The following is a 25,664-nucleotide window of genomic DNA, read 5'->3' as shown; positions in this document are numbered from 1 at the left end:
GTGAACAGTGAATATTCTGTGATAACAAAGCCTAGAGCTGGATGTACACAGCAAGCCACCCAGCATCTTAGGAGTGATAATGGGAACTGCAGATGCTGGAGAATCCAAGATAATAAAATGTGAGGCTGGATGAACACAGCAGACCAAGCAGCATCTCAGGAGTACAAAAGCTGACGTTTCGGGCCTAGACCCTTCATCAGAGAGGGGGATGGGGTGAGGGTTCTGGAATAAATAGGGAGAGAGGGGGAGCCAGACCGAAGATGGAGGGAGAGGAGAGTTTGGTGGGGAGGTAGGGAGGGGATAGGTCAGTCCAGGGAAGACGGACAGATCGAGGAGGTGGGATCAGGTTAGTAGGTAGGAGATGGAGTTGCGGCCTGGGGTGGGAGGAAGGGATGGGTGAGAGGAAGAACAGGTTAGGGAGGCAGAGACAGGTTGGACTGGTTTTGAGATGCGTTCAACCAGCACTACATTTTGTTATCTCAGATTCTCCAGCATCTGCAGTTCTTATTATTAGTGAATATCCTGTATTACAATTCCCTGACGAACATGTTTTGACTGTGACCCAGAACCATAGAAAAATTTTAGCACAAAGACTCAACCTACCCATTATGTCTGCACTGGCTGAATATTTTAGTCACCTCTTCTAATCCCAGTTACCAGCATCTGGTCTGTAGCCTTTCAGGTTGCAGCTTTTCAGGTGCAGATGCTGCTTCCTTTTAACTGAGTTGAGGATTCCTTACTTAATCACCCAGCTGGGCAGTGAATCGCAGACACTAACACCCTCTGGGTGACAAAGCTTTTCCTTGAGCCCCGTCTAATATTTCTGCCAATCACCTTAAACCTGTGCCCCCTGGCAATTGACCTCTGTGCTTGAGAAAAGAGGTCTTCTCTGCCCAATCTATCCAAGTCTTCCATTATTTCATCCAACTCAAGCACGTCAACTGCCAGCCTCCTCTGTTCTAAGAAAGCATCCCTAGTCTATTCGAGTTTTACTTTATGCCTGCAATTTTCAAGCTCTGGCAACGTTTGTTTGTCTCTCTTGCACACTCTCTTCCCCCATATCCCGTGTGCTTTAATATTTCTGACCAGTATGCCACATGGAAGCTTGTTAATTGTCTTACTAAAATCCAACATTCGCCCTTCAATAGAAACAGATTCTCTTCCTTTTGATATGCACATTCCATGAAATCAGTCTTCATGTGCTGAGAGACAGTAAGAACTGCAGGTGCTGGAGTCAGACCTAACACATCGTGGTGCTAGAGGAACGCAACAGGCCAGACAGCATCAGAGAAGCAGGAAAGTTGACTTTTTGCGTTGGAACACTTCTTCAGAAATTGTTGGGGGTGGAGAGCTCAGAAATAAATAGAGGACGGGTGGGGCTGGGATTAGTAGGGTGTGATGGTGAGTGCAGGTTGGGAGTGCCGGGGATTAGTCAGTGTGCACTTGATTTAAGTTTGAGTCTATTGTTTTTCCACTACAACATCCCAAAGATCCGTGATTGCACCCTTTTGTTGCCTCAGATGAGGGATAGAGTCAGGCTTTGTCTTGGTATCAGCTAGTCATTGCCTGAATCAACTGACCCATCACAGGCAGTACACCATAGCTGAACAAAATTCCTGCTGGTGAGGCTGGTTATATATGCAAATAAATTGTTCACATTTTTTAAAAAAATTTCAGGGATGAGAGGTTTTCAAACAGAAAAATGGGAAGTCATGAGTTAGGAAGGAAGTTGGCAAGACTTTTCTTAGTCAAAGGAGAGTTCTGAAATAAGTTAACAGAGCAGCCATCCAACGGTTGGAATGATTGAATGATTGGAAGTCTCTCCACCTACTCTTTAACACTTTTCAGTAATGTTTCAGTTTGTGATGTACCCTTGTGGAAAACAAAATGATGGGTCCCAATCCAGCACCTTTTAAGAGAACTGGATTAATGGACAAGAGAATGGGCCTTTTCAATGTTTCTTCCAACCCGATTAATCTCAGCTTCTGTTTAGTGGTCATGTGACAGTAAATTATATTCTTAAGATATTGTTAGAAAATATATTTTTTCATTGAGTGGGAAGACACCAATTTTAATGTTTGGATGTAATGGCTACAAGTACCATGACTTTCCTGGTGGTTCTGTAACATTATAATTTCACATTTGTGATATTTTATGGCACTTTTTAAATTTAATGGTCTATATTGTGACAGAACGTCAGGATGCAATTAAAGTACTGCCACCAGAGCTTGGCACTGTGATTTTTAGTTTTGTTTTGAAAAGATATTTCATGAGCATGAACATTTTAGTTAGATGAATTATCTACTGTTAAATTTTCTCCTATTTCCAACCAGAAACCCCCATCAACGTGGAAACAAAGGATTGTGAGCTAAAACCCTGATCAATCTGTATCTCGTTACAACGGCAAAGTTTTCAGGGAGAGTTTCAGTACAGGTGTTCAAAATTACGAAGGATGTTGGGTAGAGTAAATGAAACTGATAGGAACTGGTAGAAGGGCTGATAACAGGCTGATGGTTTGAGGTGAGGGGAAGATGAGTGATTTTTACTTTGTGCAGTGAGTTCTGATTATTTAGGAAGCCCCATTTGAAAAGATGGTAGAAGCATCTTGAATAACAGCTTTCAAGAAGAACTTGAATATTTGCTTGGAAAGAAGATATTTGCAGGACTTGACAGACAGATATTTCAGTGTGGTGGCACAGGAATGATGGGCTGAATAACCTCCTGCTGCACATTTTTGAATCAATAATTTTATGAGCTTTGCATTTCTAGCTTTACTTCAGTGCACGCTGCAGCTGCCAGTCTAGGTGTACTGTAATGTTGACGCATTATTAAGCGGCTTAGATTTGAGCAAAGGGTTTGAAGTAGTTCGGTGCTGCCAGGTTTATTAATCAAGCTTATTGTTTTGCAGGTGGAAGGCGCCAAAATGCTCCATGTTGTGTTGCATCACTCTCAATGTATTATTCCTGACACTTACAGAAGGTAAGATTTGATTGTTAATATTAGTGATCTCCGGGATGGGGAGTGTTTGAATATCTTTTTTTTTGCTTTGGAGGCCAGGGATGGATTGATTGATCAGGGATCAGTGCTGGGTCCGTTATTGTTCATGACATATATAAATGGTATAGAAAAAAATGATGGGGAATGATATGGAAGTATTGTGCAAAGATTGACAGGTTGTTGACAATACGGAAGAAGGTCTACGGGAAATATAGATGGATTGGTCAGATAGATCAGTGGCTGATGGAATTTAATCCTGATATGTGTGAGACGAGGAAGTAGCAAGACAAGGGAATATTCAATAAATGGCAGAACACTAGGAAGCTTGGAGGAATAAGGGAATCTTGGGGTGCTTGTCCACAGATCCCTGAAGGTGGGCAGGGCAGGTTAACAGGGTAGTTAAGAAAGCATACTGGGCACTTAACTGTATCAGTATGGCATAAATTATAAGAGCAGAGAGGTACAGATTATTGGTTAGATGACAGCTGGAGTACAGTCTGCAGTTCTGGTCACTGCAGTATAGGAACGATGTGATTACACTGTAGGGGTACGGAGGAGATTCATCGTGATGTTGCCTGGGATTAGCAGTTCACCTATGAAAAGAGGCTGAAATCCAGGTTGTTTTCTTTAGAGCAGAGAAAGCTGATGGGGACCTGATAGATGTGTATAAGATTATGTGGGGCATAGAAGGAGTGGATTGAAAGCAGCTGTTTCCCTTGTTACTGACCCCTCAAATAAGGGGCATCGCTTTCAGGTGAAGGCTGGAAATTTAGAGCGGATTTGATGGGGAGAAATGTTTGTTCGGAGGGCACTGGTAAGCTGGAATGCACTGCCTGGAAGGGTAGTTGAGGTGGTAAACTTTACAGCACGTGAACATCTGAAAATTTGTAACATCCTAGGCTAAGTGCTGGAAGGTGCGAGTCATGTAGATTTAGTTTGTTCAAGCAGACTCAATGGGCCAAAGGGCATCTTCTGTTTAGTATGATGCCAGACTTCTGTGCTGGCTGTAAATCTGAAATAAAATTAGGTAAATTCAGTCTAGTTCCCGGTGGGCATGACAGTGCATCAGCTTGGCACTAGAGTGATGATCTCCTAATTATAGAATTTTCGAGAAGAGGAGGAGATCGTTGGGCCCTCATGCCAAAGTGGCCTCCCATTTGAGATGGAAATGATCAGCGTTGTTAATCTTCTGAGTTTCTTTCCTCAATGAATATCGGGAGCTGAGTCAATTGAGTATGCTCAAGGCTGAATCGGAGAGATTTTTGATTGACAAGGGAATCCACCGAAATGGGTGGCAGACAGAAGAGTGGAGCTTAGGCCACAATCAGATCGGTCATGACCTTTATTGAATGATAGAGCAAGCTTCAGGGGCCAAACACATTCCTTCTCCTGTTCTGTTATGTTCTTGTTTAGCTGTGCCATTTCTTCAAAATGAACCAAAGTCACCCCAATTAGTGTTGTTGAGCTGCATTACGTAGATGATGCTTGCAAAAGTGCAACCTTGGAGGATGTACTCCAGACCATCGTCAGCACCTTCATGGAGGTATATGAAAGCCTAGGTCTCATCCTGAACGGCTCACAGGATGAAGATCCTCCACCACCCCGGCATGGCATTATGGCGCAAACCCCTGATCAACAAGGTCCACCAGGAGGCCATAGAGAGCACTGACCACTTCCAGTACCTTGGGAGTGTCCAGTTGGCCAAAGCAGCCATTGAGGAAGAGATTCATCATTGCCTCCAGTGTGCTAGTACAGCCTTCAGCCGCCTGAGGAAAAGGGTGTTCGAGGGCAACAACTTCAGATCCGACACCAAGCTCATGGTTTACTCAGCTGTGGTGGTTCCTGCCTTCCTTTATGGCTTGGAGATGTGGATTGTCTACAACAGACACCTCAAGGTGCTGGAGTAGAACAATCAAAGCTGCCTGTGCACTATGCTGTGAATGTGCTGGGAAGAAAAATTCAGCAACCCTGGCATCCTCATCCAGGCCAACATCCCCAGCTTCGAGTAACTGCGTTTGATCAGCTGTGATGGGCTGGGCATGTTGTCCAAGTGACTGACATGAAACTACTCCCAGCCTTGGAATGGCAGGCCAACGCCAGGTGGACAAAATAAGCACTTTAGTGATACCTAGAAGGCCTTACAGGTGAAGTGCGTCATTTCCACAGACACTTGAATTATTGGCCCAAGACCCTCCAAACTGGAGGATGAGTACCTGGGAAGGCTTTGAGCACCTTGAGACTTTTAGGAAAAAGTCAGAAGTCAGGTAAAAATGGTGTAAGGAGTGTGCTGCCATACCAGTGTCCCACCCACCTCTTTGCATGACCACCACCTGCCCCAAATGTAATGGAGCCTGCAGTAGCTGTATCGGTCTGTACAACCACCTGCAGATTCACCATGGGAGTGGAAGAGTGTCTATGAACGACTGCCAGTGATCAATGATGATAAGCAGGCTTAAGGGGTCAAATGCCCAATCTTTCTCCTCTTCTGTTATGTTCTTATTTGCTTGTACCATTTAAGAGCTTTAGTGTATTACTGGTAATTGAAAATGTCACATTGGTGCAGAAGGGGAAGCTATCGTGATGCAAAAGCCCACTGGGATCTATCACAATAGCTCTGGAAGATTGCTGCAGGATTTGAATCGGTCTCTAAGGTGCATGATTGGAAGTTGGTAGAAATTCTACCCTTAGGTTCGATGCAGAAAGCCCCAACGTATGTTTCAGATGATGTAGCAGTTTTTATATGTGGTCAAATGGAGTAGCGCATGATGCTGACGCAGACTATCTGAAAACGATCAGTGAGTATCCTTTGATTCAGCAAAAGTTCAAATGCTTTTTATTTTGTTGGCAGCTTGTGCTAGAAGTCATTTTATTGACATGATTTCTCTTTTGCAGCTGGCTGGTTCATTCTTCTCGCACTATTTATCTCTACCCCTGCTGTACTTGGGTATTTGCAGAACTGCTGCCAGGAGCAGCTCACTGAGCAAGCCCTTGCAAGACAGAAAAATCACAGTGTCCGAAGAGAGGACCTTCAAAAAGTTAAAATCAGCAGACAAGAAGCTCTGGTTGAAATCAAAGCTTTGTAAGTTTACAAAATAAAAACAAAAAAAATGTGGATGCTTTAAATCAGGAAAAGTAAACTTACAGAGAAACAAAATCAAATTTGCTGGAAAAACTCAGCAGGTCAGACAGCATCTGTGAAGGGGAAAAAAACGGAGTCAGCGTTTCAGAACATGAAGATTCACTGGGCACAAAGCATTTTTTTCCCTTCATAGATGCTGCCAGACCTGCTGAGCTTTTCCAGCAAATTTGATTTTGTTTCTTTGTAAGTTTACCTTTGGTGATACTGTTGCAATGGTGGTACAGTATTTATATTGTATCTTCCACAATGTGAGGCATTCTCTAACACACTCCAGTCAAATTCGGTAATGTAGTCCCTGTTGTAGTGCAAGAAAACAGGGGGAAGGGCATCATAGCGATTTTAAAAATAATTATTGGGCAAGTAAACCAGAGACCTTTGTCGACTTAATCTGAGTAGTGAGTTCAAAACCTCCCATTGCTGCTGGAGCATTTAAGTTTAATTAATTAAACGTATCTGAATTGAAAAGGTAGTATCAGTACTGATGAGCAAGAAGTTACCCAAATATCATGGATACCTATCTAGTCTACTGTGTGCTTTAGAGGAGTAAGTGTGCCATCCTTACCTGCTATGGGCCTAAATGTGATTCGATATCTACATCAATGTGTTGATTCTTAACCAGTCTTTGAAGTGGCCTAGCATGCAACTCCATTAAGGGCAATTAGGGATGGACAATAAATTGCCAGTGACCCGTCCCATTTAACAAATGCATTAAAAATGTAGCTATGTCAATATGCAAGATCCTACAGTTTCATAACATTGATCAATTCATCTGTTTTAGTGGTGCTGGTTATAGGGTAAATGTTGGCCTAGGCAATGCTCCTTGAAATACAGATCAGGTATCCTTTATGCCAAGGAATTTGCAAACGTGGACATGAACTAACTTATAAATACTCAGAGTTTGGGCTTTTTGGGGGAAAAACAAGATTTGCTTGGCCTAAGTGGACATATAGGGCACTTGAAAACTGAAAATATCCTTTCTCCCAAAAAAAAGTCTTGAGATTTTTAGATAAAAGATTCCAGACCTGTTGAACAGTTTATAACTTCTGTATCTTTTACATTATCCGAAGAGGGCAGACAGTCCTTTGTTTTATGGCTTGTCTGAAATTCGAAATGGCACTTTAACCCACATCTTTTTGAGTCGGGCGTGTTAACATTCAAGCCAAGGCTAATGCAGTAAGGTATTTCTGTTATAATGCATGTTTTGTTAATGCAAATTGGCTGTAATGCAAATGATGAATAGTTTGGATAATGTAAACTTTCGACTGTACAGTACAGCAATTTCCCTATAATGTGGTTTTTTATTGTATGAGGTCACGCAAGAACACAATTATCATGTTATAAGAGAAATACCTGTAATCGCTTCTCCCTGCAGCTGATGTTTTTGACTGTAGCCTTCGGGCATAACCTGTAGGCTTTTTGTAGTTAAATTTTTTTTTGTTTTGCATGGTTTCAAAAGGCTTTGAAAATTTGGGGCTGTTATCTTATTGTTTGATTTCCTAATGTTGGAACACCTGAGCTGTGTTTAGTAACCAAAGCTTGAAGTATATGCAAATCAGTGAGAATATTGAATGTAAACTCCTTGAGAGGCTTCTAAGTACTTGATCAAATGCCCATGATGGCCAAAAAGTGAGTCACCTTTTTTGAGTGTTTGTGTCACAAGAATGGCCATTTTAGAATCTAGCCTCTTTTATGTACATGTAAAATTAAGATTGAATGTTTTACACGTAAGTTTGAAAAATCCAGTACATGGAATTAAGTAATATAATAAACACTGTAATTTAATGTGAAAATCAATGAAATTATCAGATAATGATGCAATATTGCTCCTTTCTTCTTGTACTGTGAAGCACAAAGATCATTTTCAGTCAATGGTAAATTGCTCGTTTCATTCTGGTTTTAGCTGGATGAGGAAATGAGTATTTGATGTTCTTTTGTTCTGAAGTCCTCTCAGCTATTTCCCTTCAATGCTAGTTCATTGCTATAAAATTCTGAAAGCTGTTGTGATAAGGGAAAGTAGCTCCTGTTTGTTCATTGTTCCCACAGATGACAGCAAATTGCACAAAGGAACAGAATACTTGTTTTCTGTGACTGCTTCCACGACTTCCTGCCCCACCTTTTTCCCTGTTTTATTGATTTGGTCTTTCTGCTGATCTTGCATGGAAGCTGCAACTTGTGTAGTCAACATGAAGTCAAACAACTTTTGTGATCTCTTGCTGCAAAGAACCTGAGGACATTCACTGCTATATAAATAAATTACTTTGTCAACATGACAATATTTCAAAGTAAATTTTAAAATGAAATTGTCTCTTTTAAACAGAATTATTGAGACTTTGAAACTAATATAGATTAAAAAAGCTGAAACTCTTATGTTCAAAGGTGCATCAACAGCAAGTGTAGAATGTATCTATTGTGAAACACAGGGTGTTTCATAATTGAGTAAGGACCGTAATGGTTGGACCAAATAGTCTTCACCGGGTCAGCCATCATTTGTACGTAAATCTGAAGTGCTTTGAGATACCAATCCCAGACATGACTATTTTCATCCTCACTTTTTTCCAGTCTCCATCTTGCATAAATCTTAGCTCATTAAATACAGCTCTCAGAATTCTTAATCTGTCAGTAAGCTCCTATCACCCGTCATCTCTGCCCTTGCTGACGAACACTGGTCCTCTAGTGTCTGTCATTTAAAATTTTTATTTTCTTGATCAGAGCGTTTCAATACTTTCCTTTCATAGAATCCCTATAGTATGGAAAATGGCCATTTGGCCCATTGAGCCCACACTGACCCACTGAAGAGCATCCTGCCAAGACTCACCATTCTACTCTATTCCTATTTCCCTTGGCCAATCCACCTAATCTGTACATCTGGGTACTATGGGAAATTTAGAATGCCAGTCCAATTAACCTGCACATCTTTCGACTCTGGGAGGAAACTGGAGCATCCAGAGGAAACTCACACAGACATGGAGAGAATATGCAATTTCCACACAGACACTTGCCCAAGGCAGGAATTGAAACTGGGTGGCTGGCACTGAGAGGCAGCAGTGCGAGTCACTGAGCGACCGTGCTACCCCCTGTAATTTAGTGCTTATAACTCCAGCTTCTGATAAATTTTCCTCTCCTACTATTGGTAACTGTGCTTTCAGCCACCTAGGCTTCATATTTGAAATTTTTTCCTTAAATACCTCTAACTCAACCTCTGGCTCACTCTACCTTCCTCTTTCCCCTCTCTCTTTAAGAGCTTTCATAAAAACTCATCTTTGTGAATTCTTAGTTACCTTTTAGACAGGTGATGGTACTTTGATTTGATGTTACCATTATGAAAGTATTGGCACTTGTTCTATGCTGTTGAGTAGGGAGTTCAAAAAAACCTGACCCCATGATGATGAACGAATAGGTGTGTAACTTGGAAGGACCTTATTGTACGTTGGAGGGCCTCGTAGGTAGTGGAATTGTTGAAGTTGCGGAGTTAAGGAGAAATGCTGCATGGAAGCCTTGGAAACCAGCTGGATTGTAATAGTACATACTGCAAACATAGTACACCAGTACTATGTTAATGGATGGTATGCCAGTCAAATGGATTTTTTTTAAAGAGGACATCAAGCTCCTTGATTGTGTTACATTGGCACATATTCAGCTAAAGGCAAAGCATTCTCCTCACTTGTACCTTCTAGGTGTTGAGACTTTGAGACTTAAGGAGGTGAGCTACTTCGAGTCATCTATGAGCTGCTTTAGGAGCACCAGGTGTTTAGGGTGGAAGAATCCGTGATGAAATAGTTGTTTTTAAATTGCAACAGAGTGCTGTCAGTATCCAGATGTGGTAGAGCTTTGATCTGGCTTATTGATTTGGGATTGCCTTGCTTTGAGTGAAGAGTTCTTCTTCTGCTTGTGGGATGTGATCAGTACCTGAAACTTGTCTAATGTAAATATGATTGTTACATATCAGGCCAAGCCTGGCTGTTTTTCAGCTTTTGTTTGTAGGCCTGGAGTAGTTTGTTTGTTTGTAGGCCTGGAGTAGTTTGTTTGTTTGTAGGCCTGGAGTAGTTTGTTAACTGAGGAACTGTGAATCTGCAATCACCAGCCAACAGCTTCACTTAATACTGTGCAGTGCTGGCCTTCCACTTGCGCAGTCTGCAAACTTAAGCATATCTAGGACATTGCTGTTTATTTTTTTGCTGTTCCCATTCACCCATCGTTCCTGTGCTCTCTGATCGTATTACTTTCTGCTCCTACAATACCTTGATTTTAAATTCTCATTCTTGTTTTCATTTCCTCTATGGTATGTAGCCCTCCCTGACTAACCTGCTTCAGCTCAAAGTTACGTCAAGCTCTTTGAACTCTTCTAATTTTTGCATTTTCCATTTCCCTTCATTCTACCATTGTGTCTCATTCTTTCTGCTCATAGGTTCCAAACACTGGAATTCTCTTTCTAAACCACCTCCATCAGTATCTTAGATAACAAAGTGTGGAGCTGGATGAACACAGCAGGCCAAGCAGCATCTCAGGAGCACAAAAGCTGACGTTTCAGGCCTTGACCCTTCATCAGAAAAGGGGGATGGGGAGAGGATTCTGAAATAAATAGGGAGAGAGGGGGAGGCAGACCGAAGGTGGAGAGGAGAGTATAGGTAGGGAGGGAATGGGTCAGTCTGGGGGAAATCCCTTCCTCCCACCTTAAGCCGCACCTCCATTTCCTACCTAGTAACCTAATTCCCCCCCCCCTGCCCCCCCCCCCCCCCCCCCCCCCCCCCCGCCACCTTTGCCTGTCCGTCCTCCCCGATTGAAGCTTTTGTGCACCTAAGATGCTGCTTGGCCTGCCGTGTTCATCCAGCTCCACACTGTTATCTTGATTCTCCAGCATCTGCAGTTCCCATTCTCTCTCCATCAGTATCTTTATATCTCCTTTTATGACGTTCTTAAAACTCATACTTTTGACTAAGCTTATAAACCACCTGTCCTTAAAGCTATGGATGCTGGAAATCTGAAAGAAAATCAGAAAATGCTGAATATATTGAGAAGTTCAGTCAGAATCTGAGAAAGCAGAGTTAACATTTCAGCTTATAACCTTTCAGAACAGTTCCTCATGTAGCTTGCTGTTGAATTGTGTTCAGTAGATTCTCTTGTGTATTGTCTTGTGATACTTTACTGTGCTGAAGTGCTACATCAACACAAGATGTTTTAACTATATAAAAATGAAGCATCTTAAGATGGTTGAACTTGATACACAGCATGGATAGTTTCATTGATGCCCTCCAGCTGAGATGGTGGAACTTTAACAATTAGGTAAAGCTGCATGCATGCTAAACAATAGAAGAAGAACACCATAGTCAGAGCAAGGCAATCTTTAAACCAGTAAACCGGGTCAAAGCTCTACCATATCTGGATACTGATGGAATTCTGCTGCAATTGTAAACAACTAAAAGGAAGACTTTAAAATGCAATATGTTAGTACATTAAAGATGCAATACAAATTTATCTTGTTGTCAATGATGATATAGCCAAATAGATTGATTCAAAAGACATTGCTGAGAAGCTTGGAACTTTCTAACCATTTTCAATCAGGCACACCAGAGTTGATGATTCTTTATGGATTCCTCTTGATGATCCACAATCACTGACACAAGTCTTTGGCCTCTTCAACTCACTCCACTCAATGAACAGAAATGGCTGAATGTACTGGATACACCAAATCCTGTAGGTTCTGAATACATCATCATTGTAATCCTAAAAACCAGTACCCACACCTAGTTGCACAGGACATTTTGTAAGAAGGTTAGGTTTGGGTTATAACATTCTAACTCACTGCAGCAGATGTCAGTCCTTTCACTAATGCACATGGACCATTTATTTTAGTAACTTTGTTCATGGAAAATCAACCTTTGCCAATTTAATCATCAGTGTTAGTATTCTTTAAGATGCCTGTACCCTCTCCTCTAACATTGTGGGTACATGCCACTGGCTTTGTTACAGGCTTACAGGAAACATGTATACATATTGAATGTATTTCTAACTTAAATTGATGTTTGTCTTTTGAAATTGATGTTTCGTGTTAAGAAACATGAAAGAAAAATTCTATTCTTGGTATCTATTCACGTTTTCATTTAAGTTGGTGTGGGAGAGAGAAGAATAAGTGTCAATCATGGTTGGGGAGAATGTTTCAATCAGTTTTGCTAAAGAATTGCTATGATTTGGATCTCCAGTTTATTTGAAATTTATCATTCAATCAGAATTTTGCACTTTTAAATAAAATTCTTCATGCTGCAGGAAGAAAAATTTTGGAAAAGTTGGTCATGTATCTGAATGGGAGAGTCTGGGTTATCTTTTGACTGTGACCGTTCATGAGAAAAGGCTTGATTCCATCTGTAGCCCTTTCACCACCTGAGTCCGAGAGTTATGTCTTCAACAGTAACCTCAGAACATGAGAACGTGAATTGGACTGATGGACTAGTGCAATGTTGAGGGATTGCTGCATTGTCAAAGCTGTTATCCTCTGATTGAAATGTTAAATTATTGTTATGTCTGTCAATTTGGTGCGTCATGAATGATTCTGTGGCAGAATTTGGAAAAGAGCAATACTGTATCCTGGCCAGAAATCCTCACCTATCATCACTAAAATAAACCTAAATGGACTTCTGCTTTATTTGTGGAATGTTTCTGATTAAATTTTATGAGGAGTTTCTGAGTTACTCTACTTCAGAAAGTAATCCATTTTACAAAGTACTTTGAGACGTCTTGATGCACTGAGGTGATATATATGCATATAGAACATTACAGCACAGAACAGGCCCTTCGGCCTTCGATGTCGTGCCGACCTGTCATACCAATCCAAAGCCCACCTACCTACACTATTCCATGTACATCCATATGCTACAATGAGGTCAGGTGTTGAGTGGCCCTGGATGAACCCAAACTGTGTGCCACTGAGCAGGTTATTGCTGATCAGGTGCTGCTTGATAGCACTGTTACTGACACCTTCCAACACTTTACTGATGATCAAGATTAGACTGATGGGACAGTAATCAGCAGGATTGGATTTGTCCTGCCTTGTGTGTACAGGACATACCTGGGCAATTGTTCACATTGTCAGTAGATGCCAGTGTTGTAACTGTATTTATGTACTAAAATAGTGCAGATTTTGTTTTCATGCCCTACTGTTCTCAGCATTGGCTCATCAGTTCTGTTATAGATCTTGACTGTTCCCTTTGCACATATCCAGCATTTTCTGTTTTTGTTTTAAATTTATAGGATTTGTATGTTTTCCTTTTCATACTTATTAGTTTTTTTTTAATATCGTAAGTAGATGGAGATAAAATTCTCATAAATTATGGAAGAAGAATCAACATGTCTTCATCAGGCAAACACAAATGGCATTCACAATACTAAACCAGTACACTGAGATACTAGGTATAGGCTTTTAAAGTCATAGCATTTTTAAACCTGGAAAGAGGCTCATTGTGTCTGCGCTTGTCATCAAACGTCCATCTAATTCTGATCCCATTTTCCAGCATTTGGCCCATAGCCATGAATGCTATTGCACTTCACATGTTTATCTAAATAGCCCTTAAATGTCTCTATAGTTCCTGCCTCTACCACCCTTTAAAACAGTAAGTTTCAGATACCCGCAAACCCTCAGTGAAAAAATGTTTGCTCATGTACCCTGTAAAACTCCTGTTCCTCAACTTTAAAACTGTGCTCTGGTTTTTGACCCTGTATTGGAGGAATAGTTTCTCTGTATCTACCCTGCCCCCTGCATACAACAGGGCTTGCTTTTATAGACTCGGGCTTGCGTATGTTTCAATTCCAATATCCTTTTCTGTTCATCTCTCTTTCTGCTGTTAATGTGTTCAGCGTGTTGGATGTATTCTGTAAACGTTAACGGCCCTCCTACTACCTGAACCAAATTTCAATGCTATATGTGAACATTGTTATCAAATATTTGCTGATAGTGTAGGCTTGCCCACTGGGTGGTGAGGGAGAATGAACTGATTATTTTCCTTCTCTTCTCATTCCAACCTGTCAGAAAATGCTAAAGCAGCTCCACTACTACCCCAACTTAGATCAATTAACTTAAACACTAAATCCTATCATGAAATATGTTTGTTTTCATCCTTTTAATTTCTTGAACTGGTCAGAATGTTTGTTTGTTTTTTAATGTCTTTTAGAATTGCAATTATTATTATTATGCAGAACAAAGAACAATACAGTACAGGAACAGGCCATTTGATCCATCAAGCCAGCATTGATTCCTAGTTCGTTCTTAGACCAGCTACTTATTGCGCATGAGAGATAATGGGAACTGCAGATGCTGGAGAATCCAAGATAATAAAGTGTGAAGGGTCTAGGCCCAAAACGTCAGCTTTTTGTGCTCCTGAGATGCTGCTTGGCCTGCTGTGTTCATCCAGCTTCACACTTATTGCGCGTACTCAGTTTCTATCCCTTTGTCTGCCTCTTGTTCATGTCTATCAAGATATGCCTTAAACATTGCTCAAGTGCCTGCTTCCACCGCCTCCACTGGCAGTGCATTCTAGGCACTGACCATCCAGAGTGTGAAAATCTTTCTCTACACTTCTCCCCTAAACTTTTCCCTTCTCATTTTGAACCTGTGACCTTTTTGTAGTTGACCTTTTCCCCCCTGGGAAAAAGGCTTGACTATGCACTCTATCTATGCCTCTCAAAATTTTGTAGAAGCCTACGAGGTCACCCCTCAGCCTCCGTCTTTCCAGTGAAAACAATCTGCGTTTGTCCAATCTCTCCTCATACCTAAAACCCTCAAGACCGGGTGACATTTTGATAAACCTTCTCTGCACCCTCTCCAAAGCATCCACCTCTTGGTAGTAAACAACTAGAACTGCAAGAAATTAGCCAGGCATGATATCTGAGGAGTCAGGGAATTGAAGCCCAGGAGATGTGTCATAAGATGTCCAAACAAGTGACATAGATAAGGTACCTAACTGACAATTTTTCCCCATGGTAGGGGAATCTAAATCTAGAGGGTATAGGTTTAAGATGAGAGCAGAGAGATACAAAAGGGTGCAGAGCATCAGTATTTTCACACAGGGTGGCGAGTGTCTGGAATGGGCTGCCAGAGGTGGGTGTGGAAGGCAGTACAAATTCATCATTTAAGCAACATTTTGACAGTTACATGGATGTGGTAGGTTTGGAGGGATATGGACCAAATGCAGGAAAGTGGGACTATATTGATTGAAGACTGGGCAACATGGGCAAGTTGGCCTGTCAGCCCTGTTTCCACGCTGTAAACTGCCGTGAGTGAATTTAAGAAGGAAAAGTAATAAGCTAACAGCAGAAATGGGAGTGACTGGTGATGATATTGACATATATAAGCTTCTGAGGGAGTCTGAGATGATAGATATTCCAAAGTTGTCTCCCCACTTGGGGGAATCTAGAATTAGGAGAAAGAGTTTCAGAAAAGGAGTCCGCCATTTAAGGTGAAGAGGTGCAATTTTTCCCCTTAAAGGTTCATTAGAGGTTGGAACTCTCTTCCCCCAGTTACCAGCAGTGAATCCGCCCTTGAATATTTTTCATTTAGGGTTGAACAGACTTTTGATTAACAAGGTGACTTGTGTTATTAAAGGCAAGTAGGCAAGTGGAGTTAAGGCCACATCAGATGAAGCATGAGCTGGTGGTGCATGCGACCTATTTGTTATGTTAAGTTGGTATTCTATTTAACTGTAGGGAAGACTACAGTGGGTCAAACCCCACCAACAGATCACATACCTGCAAATGCATTAGAATTAGTGACCAGGAGTTTTTCTGTTGGTAAGTTTGGTTGGGGGGGTGCAGTGGAGGGTTGGTGCTGCGGGGTGAGAAGGAACATTGAAGTTGTCTTCTCAGCCAAGGACAATGAGTCCACTTATAATTCCCCTGCTGTCCTCTTGGAAAAGTAAGGTTCCAACCCTGGTTGAAAGTATTCCTGTGCAAATGGTTATGGGGCATATGTATTTAATATTTCAGATGAATTGCATCTGTACCTCAAGTGTTGATTGTAGATTTTTTTGTTGAACAAACCTAGAATTGAAACGAGTTACTCCTGAAAAAGCCGTGATAGAATGTGTAAACATGGTAAGATTCTGGGGAGTGTTGCTGAACAGAGAGACCTTGTTCCTTAGTTCAGGTTCAGTTCATGGTTCCTTGAAAGTGGAATCATAGGTAGACATGGTGGTGAAGAAGGCATTTGATTTGCTTGCCTTTATTGGTCAGTGTGTTGTGTATAGGAGTGGGGGGTCATGTTGTGGATGTGAAGGACATTAGTTAGGCCACTGTTGGAATACTGTGTGCAATTCTAATCTCCCTGCTGTAGGGAAGATGTTGTGAAATTTGAAAGGGTTCAAAAAAGATTTACAAAGATACTGCCAGGGTTGGAGGGTTTGAGCGATAGGGAAAGGTTGAAAGGCTGGTGCTGTTCTTGGAGTGTCAAAGGCTGAGGGGCGACCTTAAAGGTTTATAAAATTATGAGGGACATGGATAGGGTAAATAGAGACATCCTTTTTCCCCAGCACGGGGGAATCCAGAACTAGAGGACGTAGGTTTAGAGTGAGAGGGGAAAGATTGAAAAGTGACTAAGGAGCAACTTTTTCATACCGAGAGGTGCGTGTATGGAATGAGCTGCCAGAGGAAGTGGTGGAGACTGGTACAGTTGCAATGTTTTAAAGGCATCTGGATTGGCGTAGGCAGGGCTTGGAGGGATATAGGCCAAAAGCTGGCAAATGGGATTAGATTTATGAGATATCTGGTCGACATGGATGAGTTGTCTGAAAGGACTGTTTCTGTGCTCCGTATCTCGAATTACAGGTTGGGTTTGAATGCACTTCACACCAGTTAGAACTTGCAGAACACTTCAACTTAACTGTATCCATCCACTGAAATGGAAGTACTGCCTGTTGGTGAGGCCTGTTATGGAGTTCTGTGTGCACTTCTGTTCACCCTGTTATAGGAGGGATATCATTAACTAGGAGAGGGTTCAGAAAAATTTACCAGGATGTTGTTGGGGCTGGAGGATTTAAGCTATAAAAATAGGCTGGGACTTTTCTCACTGGAGTGTAGGAGGTTGAGGGGTGACCTTTATTGAGATTTCTCAAATCATGAGGGGCATAGATAATGTGAATAGCAAAGGTCTTTTCCCTAGGTTGGGGGAGTTCAAAACTAAGGGGCATATTTTTAAGGAGAGAGGAGAATGATTTAAAAAAGACACGAGGGGCAACTTTTTTAATAGTGGTTGGTGCATTGAATGAACTGCCAGAGGAAGTGATGGATGCACTTATTGTAACAATGTTTAAAAGACATTTGGATAAATTCATGAATAGGAAAGGTTTGGAGGGATATGGGTCAAATACAGGCAGGTGGGACTAGCTTGGGAATATGGTTGTCATGCACAACTTGTTTCCATGTTGTATGACTGTATGACTCACCTGTAGTTTAGTGTGGTGCAGTTCATGGTAGTAAATAGAGGGGAATGTGGGATTGCATGCGACTGTTTTCCTTGTTCATCCTTTGAGATTGAAGAAGCAGGTGGAATATCATTCTCACTTTCTGCAGTGAGTTCTTTGAACATATAGAGCTGTTGTTTGCAGACTGAACAGTGCTTCCCAGGGTCACTGAGGTTGCGATCTTGATATTTCAAAATGAGACTTCCTGACCTGGTTGTTACATTCAACATGAGCAATACAAGAAGCCTGATGATAGGAGATATCCACACGAATGGGTTATCATTAGATTTACTCATCCTGAGCGAGTTGCTGCTGTTTATGGATTAAACAAAACAAAAACCAAAGAACTGTGAATATTGGAAATCAGAAACAAAAACAGAAATTTCTGGAAAACCTCAACAGGTCTGGCAGCATCTGCTTAGGGAAGATAGAAACCTTACCAGTGACCCTCCTTTAGAACCGTTTGTAGTTAAGGAAATGTTGGTGTATATGCTGAAGATGGCCTGGGGGAAGGGTGGAGGAGTAAACGGTAAGTGGAGGTCGGAATGCAACCCAGAGAGAGAAAAACAGTTGGGCAGACAAAGGTAACAAAGTGTGAGGCTGGATGAGCACAGAAGGCCAAGCAGCATCTCAGGAGCACAAAAGCTGACGTTTCGGGCCTAGACCCTTCATCAGAGAGGGAACTGGAATAAATAGGGATGGAGGGGGAGGTGGACTGAAGGTGGAGAGGAATGGGCAAATGTCAGCTTGGGAGGATCAATAACTGCTAAAGGGAACCATTATTTGGATTAAAATGCTTGCTCCTTTTGATAATAATGCTTCCATCTGTTGTGCTTTCTTTTCTCTCCATAGTTTAATTCACCTGGATGAGATGGTGAATAAGACCTGTAGCAGTTGTGAGGCTGCATATCGAGTCCTCTACTGGGAAGACCATTCACTGTCTGTCCTGTGAGTGAGTGTTTAAATATCTTGGAGGTGAAGGTGGTTGGGGAGTGAAGGTATGATGCGGGATAGTAAATTTGCTGTGAATTGCCTAATTTTGACCAATATAATAATGGAAATAGAGCAAGCATGACAGTGCAATTGGTCCTCACATGGATTCTATAACCTTTCTGGTGGTGGAACAGATGAAACAGAAAACTTGTTTCTATGTACTTGAGGGTGTCCCAGAATTCTCTACAGCCAATGTTGTCCATTTTGAATATAGTCACAGTTGTAATGGAGGAAATGCAGCAGCTAATTTGCACGCAGCAAGCTCCCACAAACTTGGTCTGTCCTTTGTCTGTGACACCCCACCCCAACTCTCCAACGCTACTACTTTTCCAGTTCTGGCCCTCTGCACGCTCTGATTTTAATCATTACTTTGATGCCACCATGTCTTCTGCCTAGCGCTGAAGTTACATCCCTAATATTTCTAGAAGATAGCAAGAACTGCAGATGCTGGAAGTCAGAGTCGATACTGTGTGGAGCTGGAGGAACATGGCAGGTCAGGCAGCACTGGAGGAGCAGGAAAGTCAACGTTCAGGTTGGGATCCATCATCAGGACTCCTAATAAAGGGTCCCGACCTGAAACGTTGACTCTGCTGCCTGTCTTGGTGTGTTCCTCCCAAATACTACTACTCTGCATCTCGTTCCTCCTTTAAGTCGGTCTTTTAAAACCTAGCAGTTTGATCAAGTTTTTGGTCACTTATTCTCATGTTTCCTATGCTAATCAGTGTCAAATTTTATTTTCTAATGCTCTTCTGAAGTATCTAGTGATGGTTGGGGATAGCTGGCACTAGAATTGTCTTCCCTAACCTAGAGAAGATAGTAAATACTAATTGAATACAGTTATAAATCAGTATTTTTTGATTGTTTTGCTCATCCAAGGTATTTTTTTAAAGTAGTGTTTAGAGCTGAAGCAGGTGGATGGGTTTCAGTTTATGATTTGTTATGATCCCAATGGATCGTAATATTGGACTAGACATTCCAGACTGAGGCATTGTTAGATAGACCATAAGGTATATTTTTACAATTTGAATGTGAAGATGACCAGTTACTCACAAGAGGGTACCAGTATACTTTAACAAAAGAACTTCTAAGTTTATTGCACAATGTACTAGACACTATATAAGAACTATTTGAAACATCTTTCTAGAAATAAAAGATTAAACTTTTTACCTTCACCAGCAACCTTACAAATGCTCAAATCTCAATGAAGGTCCACTTTAAAGTGTGTACAGCTGTAATTAGTTCTGTTCTGGCAAACATCTGGATTCACTTGATACTATCATCTTTAGTTAATGTTTTGTTAACACCCTGTGTCAAACTAATCTCACGTATTCCCTACATTTTAATATGGATTCCTTAAACTCCTCTTCCATAGTCTTCTGTTCCTAGAGCTTTCACTTACTGATAAGACATAAGTTATTGGAGCTGAATTAAGCCATTTGACCCATTGAACCTGCTCCACCATTCAATCATGGCTTGTATGTTTCTCAACCATATTCTTCTGCTTTCTCCCCATAACCTTCATCCCTTTAAGAATCATGAACCTATGTATCTCTGTCTTAAATTCACTCAATGGTTTGGCCTTCACAGCGTTCTGCAGCAATGAGTTCCACAGATTCACCATCTTCTGGCTGAAGAAATTTCTCTTCATCTCAGCTCTGGAAGTGGAATAGACCACCTTTGTGAGGCTGTGCCCTCACGTCTTAGACTCTCCTGCTAGTGGAAACATCTCCACTTCTACCATATTCAGGCCTCTCTGTATTCTGTAAGCTTCAATCAGATTTCCCCTCATCCTTCTAAACTTCAAGTACCAGATCCAGAATCCTCAACTGCTCCTCATGTGACAAGCCCTTCATTCCCAGGATCTTTGTGCGTCTTCCTTGCGCCCTGCCCCTCCACCAGTGCCAGTTCATCCTCCTTCCCAAAATTACTCTGCAAAATTCCTCAGCAGAATATCACTGCCCTTATATTCTGCCTTCATTACACTGAGTATTTCTTCTCTCCTGCCAAATTTTTCTGGAGGCTCCTAAATTGCAGCGCTGCTCTTGCAGACTTTTTTTCCTCCCTGAATGATTTTCTCCTGTATGAAAGGAACCTCCATAATTACTTCCATACCTGAATAGTTCTGTCTTTACTAAAAGGAATCCATTCCTCTCCCTGCGTTTGTGTTACAAGACACCTTGCTGCAATGTAGCTGTTCTTTCTTTTTCCTTTCTACTTTGTTTTCCAAGGCACTGAACTATTCTCAAGGTTTTTTTGTAAAAAGAGTCTCATTTAAATGCATGTAAACAAATTTCCAGACACAATGGAGCTATTCTCAGAACTCAAAAATTGAAACTAAGTCCTTTCAAACATAGAGGGTTCTTTTTTCCATATTGTGTATGTGAATCTGTCCACTTTAGAACCCAGGTTTCCACATAAAATTAGATCATGAGCCTTCATCACAGTAGTGCAAATGATGGAATGTGTTCAAGGACCTGAATGACCTCCCCTGTCATATAAGGAGACATCAGAACACAAGTCTGGAAAGCGGACTTATTAATGCTGGATGTTTATCTTGCTTTATATTTTGTTTAGGTTTTATGGGAGCCTGTTGGGAATGCTCTCCGTCGTTTATCTCCTCCCACTCTGCTGGGTCATTGTTCTTCTGAACAGTTTGTTATTTCTGGGAAATGCAGATTTCTATAGGGGTAAGTGATTGAAAATGTGGATGTGATGGTCTAATTGATGAAAAGATACTGATGAAAGGGCACATTAAGATCCAGGTCTCAACTGCTCCCTCATCATCTTTATAAAATTGAGAGTGCCCTTGTCTGTATCTCGCTCCTTTGTCTCATGTTTCCAGTTCAGAGTAATTTGTTATTTGTGCCTGAGGAGTTATGTGCCCCCAGTTGCCTCAGAACATTAGCTGATTGCCTTAAAGAGCAGGAGATTAATTTTTCATGTTTTTCCTGTATCGGTTGTAGGTGTTGATGCTTTTGAGATTTAGTGTGGCTAGGGGTGTATTTAGTTGTGTATGAAAAGAAGGATGGAAGAGGAGTACTGGTTGGCCAAATTCTCACCACTCCTCTAACTTTATCTCACTTGTTTTGCAATGAATATCTGTGGAATATTCTATCATGAGTTTGCAAAGTTTGCTGTGTAGCAAATTTCACCCCAGTTTAGAGACAATGGGAACTGCTGATGCTAGAGAATCCGAGGTAACAAAGTGTGGAGCTGGATGAACACAGCAGGCCAAGCAGCATCTTGGAGCACAAAAGCTGACGTTTCGGGCCTAGACCCTTCATCAGAAAAGGGGATGGGGAGAGGGTTCTGAAGTAAATAGGGAGTGAGAGGGAGGCGGACCGCAGATGGATAGAGGAGAAGATAGGTGGAGAGTATAGGTGGGGAGGTAGGGAGGGGATAGATCAGTTTGGGCAGGACGGATACGTCAAGGAGGCGGGATGAGTTTGGTAGGTGGGAAATGGAGGTGTGGCTTGAGGTGGGAGGAGGGGATAGTTGAGAGGAAGAACAGGTTAGGGAGGCGGGGACAAGCTGGGCTGGTTTTGTGATACAGTGGGGGAAGGGGAGATTTTGAAGCTTGTGAATTCCACATTGATACCATTGGGCTGCAGGGTTCCCAAGCGGAATATGAGTTTCTGTTCCTGCAACCTTTGGGTGGCATCATTATGGCACTGCAGGAGGCCCAGGGTGGACGTGTCGTCTAAGGAATGGGAGGGGGAGTTAAAATGGTTCGCGACTGGGAGGTGCAGTTGTTTATTGCAAACTGAGCGGAGGTGTTCTGCAAAGCGGCCCCCAAGCCTCTGCTTGGTTTCCCCAATGTAGAGGAAGCCACGCCGGGTACAGTGGATGCAGAATACCACATTGGCAGATATGCAGGTGAACATCCACTTGATGTGGAATGTCATCTTGGGGCCTACGATGGCGGTGAGGGAGGAGGTGTGAGGGCAAGTGTAGCACTTCCTGCAGTTGCAGGGGAAGGTGTCGGGTGTGGTGGGGTTGGAGCGCAGTGTGGAGCAGACAAGTGAGTCCCAGAGAGAGTGGTCTCTCCGGAAGGCAGACAAGGGTGGGGATGGAAAAATGTCTTGGGTGGTGGGATTGGATTGTAGATGGCGGAAGTGTCGGAGAATGATGCCTTGTATCCTGAGGTTGGTGTGGTGGTATGCGAGGACGAGGGGGATTCTCTTTGGGCGGTTCACTCCAGTTTATCCAGTTAACTTGATTACTCAATCCCAATGACAGTGTAAATGAAACTTTAACAGCAGCACATAATGTTTCAGAATGCTTCAGCCCCTTCATAGAATTTGTCCTTAATCTAAACGATTACAGTGCAAATGATTTTCAACCACTAAATCAGCTTTGAAATTTTGTACTGAGCAAGGTAAGAGATTATAGTGGACAACTTTGAACCCTGTGTCCACATGAAACTTCTTAGAGGCAAAGCGCTGTGATGAAAACAAAGTACCTGACATATTTTTAAAGTTCTTGTGTGGGATGTGGTTGCCACTGGTTTTACCAGCAGCTGTTGTCCGTGCCTAATTTTCCCTTAGAGAAAGTAGTGACATGTACGGTGCTCTGAGGAAGGAAATTCCCAGACTTTGACTCCGTGAAAGTGCGGGAATGGAAAGTTGGGATAGTGTGCATCTTGGAAGGGTTTTTCAGGTGGTGGTGTTTCCATATACTTGTTGTCATTATTCTTCCAGATGGTGGATGTTGCAGGTTTGGAAGATCCTTTCGAAAGGAGCTCCATGTACATTTCCTAAAGTATGTTGCCATTCTTAACTTTTGACTTGACCATGCACGTGCTGTGCAGGCTAGTCTCCCAACTTCCACTGTCATAAACTGAGCACGTCCAAACCTCTACTACTTCTGTTCTTTTTCTCATTTCCCCCTAAAATGGTTCACAGTCATGATTGCTTCAATTTTATAAACTCGTCATCCTTATTTTTAACTCATTTTAGGCCCCATGATCTCGAATTCCCTTCTTAAATCTCTCTGCTACTCTACCTTTCCCTTTACTTTTAGAAAGATCTCTTTGACCGGGTTTTGTTTTGTCATCTGACCTTCTACTCCGAATTGATTTTGTGTCACGTTTGGCATAAAATTGCTCCTGTGAAATGACTAATGTTTTACTTTAGAAGTGCTATGTAAATGTGATACTGTACTCTAACTGTACTCTAACTTTTAGAAACAGCTGCTACAACCTCGAAGGACTGAAAACCTTGCTGTGTTAACCAAATAATTTTATTTGTTCACTGGAATATGAGCATTTTTCTGCCATGCCAGCATCTATTACCCACCCCTATTTGCTCAGAGGGCAGTCAACCACTGGAGGTCTGAAGTCACACATAGATGACATATTTCTTTCCCTGAACGATATTAGTGTGTAGAATGAATGGTTATCATTTTCCCCTGTTCCTTTCATTATTGCATGCAAATGGTCATTGTTCACAGGCTCTTCAACTCATATAGGCGTGATGGCTGCAATGGAGTTAACCTGGTTTTTACTGTGCACGTGTCCTGTTTACCCGATTGGTGGGTTACAGTAAGTGAAAACACTGACTAACTTTTCTTTCCTTGGCTTCTCCCTTGCCACGGCACTGAGGCCAGCTTTCCAGGAGCTGTACTCCCTCCTCAGCATGGAGCACAGACTGAGCCTGGGGTTTTCCTGGCCTGTTCAGCTTGAGTTGCAAGTAATCTTTACCAACTGTTTGTTTTACATCTCCTTCTCAAAGTTTTGTTTCACTTGAGTTCCTGTTTACTGTTTAATGTACTTTTGTCTGTTTCTCTGATTTTTGGGTCTCCTTTCCTAATCAGGTCAAGGTAATTATTTATCCCCAGCTGGTAATTTTTCTGTAGCTGTTTCAACTCACTCGTATCCCTCTGGTCAACAGACTTCAGACGTGTTTATTTTATGGAGACTCTAACTTTGTTTACATATTGCTTCAAGTGGCTGATGACAGCCAAAATCAATACCACTGTCTTACTGTGTGAAACTTAGCTTTTAGCACTGAGTTCTGAGGATAGATGAGATGTGCCTCAATGCCATATACCAACTGCAATGAGAGACTTTATCAAATTAGAACTGAGTTCGGAGAAATTGTTTTGTGAATCCTTGGTATAATTTAGGGTTGTACAAACTGATTTTTTAGGTGAGCCCACTCTAGCTAGCAAAAAGAGAGGAGAGTCCTTTGATTCAATTATTATTGCTTGGTTTGAAATCAAACGTGAACAGCCAGTGTCTATCTTCCTACCTTTCTAGCATGTGGAATCAATAAGGGGGTCTAATGATGCAAAGCAGATGAAATCCAGTTTAGGTGCTTGGTTGATATAGTCATTGCTATACAAATAATTAAATATTTAAGGATAGTAAATGATGTGACTTAATATGATGTTTAGGATGGTGCCTGGGTTGAGGAGCAGGGGCAGAAAATTCCAGAGCCAGATAAATGCTGTGATGAGAAAGGAAAAACTGGTGCGTCCCTCAGAAGGGATAACTTTGATGGGCTGACTGGCCTTCATTTCCTTTTACCATTGTGATTGACACCAGGTTGATGTATTTTGAAGCTTGCTCTTCAGGAAAGGTATAGGTTATTTCGGAACTATTAGCTGTCAAACTGCTGTTCTCAGAAAGTGACCCTCTGTTGGCACCTCACCAGCACATCAAAATTTGATAAGTTGAAGGTGTTCGGTATAATTTCAGACTGGCAGCCAGGAGTGACAGAACTGATCTCCTGCTGTCAGATACAGATTTCAAGGAATAAATACTGCAAGTAAAACAGAACAATAAGTCTTACAGGCTCCTTGTAGCCAAAAAAAAGCCTCAAGCGATAGCAACTGGTGCTGAATTTTGTCAGAAGCTGCAAGTAGAGATTGGTCACCAAGCCTTGATGATGCAGACTGTGCGGTTTACATTGAGTCCAACCGCTCAATATTGGTGACTGCACAGAGTGGTCCCTTCAACAGTCTTGTTTAATGGCACAACTGCAGGAAGTTTTTGAATTGGGTAAAGAAAGCTTTGCATTTCTCTTGTGCGTTTCAAGTATTTGGGCCATCCCAAAGTGCTTTACAGCCAATGAAATTAATTTTTGATGGTA

General features: G+C 41.8%; 1 protein-coding gene across 2 annotated transcripts in view; it reads left to right on the top strand.

Annotated features, from left to right (window-relative positions):
• The window catches only part of zfyve27 (zinc finger, FYVE domain containing 27), a 175,839-nt gene that overhangs the window by 2,819 nt on the left and 147,356 nt on the right, over positions 1 to 25,664 (top strand). For both annotated transcript variants that reach the window (XM_048551283.2, XM_059653001.1), the window contains exons 2-5: positions 2,909 to 2,979; positions 5,890 to 6,076; positions 18,430 to 18,525; positions 21,145 to 21,257. In XM_048551283.2, the coding sequence (XP_048407240.1) occupies positions 2,909 to 2,979; positions 5,890 to 6,076; positions 18,430 to 18,525; positions 21,145 to 21,257 (467 nt within the window). The remainder of the gene's footprint in view (positions 1 to 2,908; positions 2,980 to 5,889; positions 6,077 to 18,429; positions 18,526 to 21,144; positions 21,258 to 25,664) is intronic.

The sequence above is a fragment of the Stegostoma tigrinum genome, chromosome 20 (genome assembly GCF_030684315.1).
Source record: "Stegostoma tigrinum isolate sSteTig4 chromosome 20, sSteTig4.hap1, whole genome shotgun sequence".
Lineage (NCBI taxonomy): Eukaryota > Metazoa > Chordata > Chondrichthyes > Orectolobiformes > Stegostomatidae > Stegostoma > Stegostoma tigrinum.
Note: the sequence above shows the minus strand (reverse complement) of the source record. Positions and strands in the feature narration are given on the sequence as shown.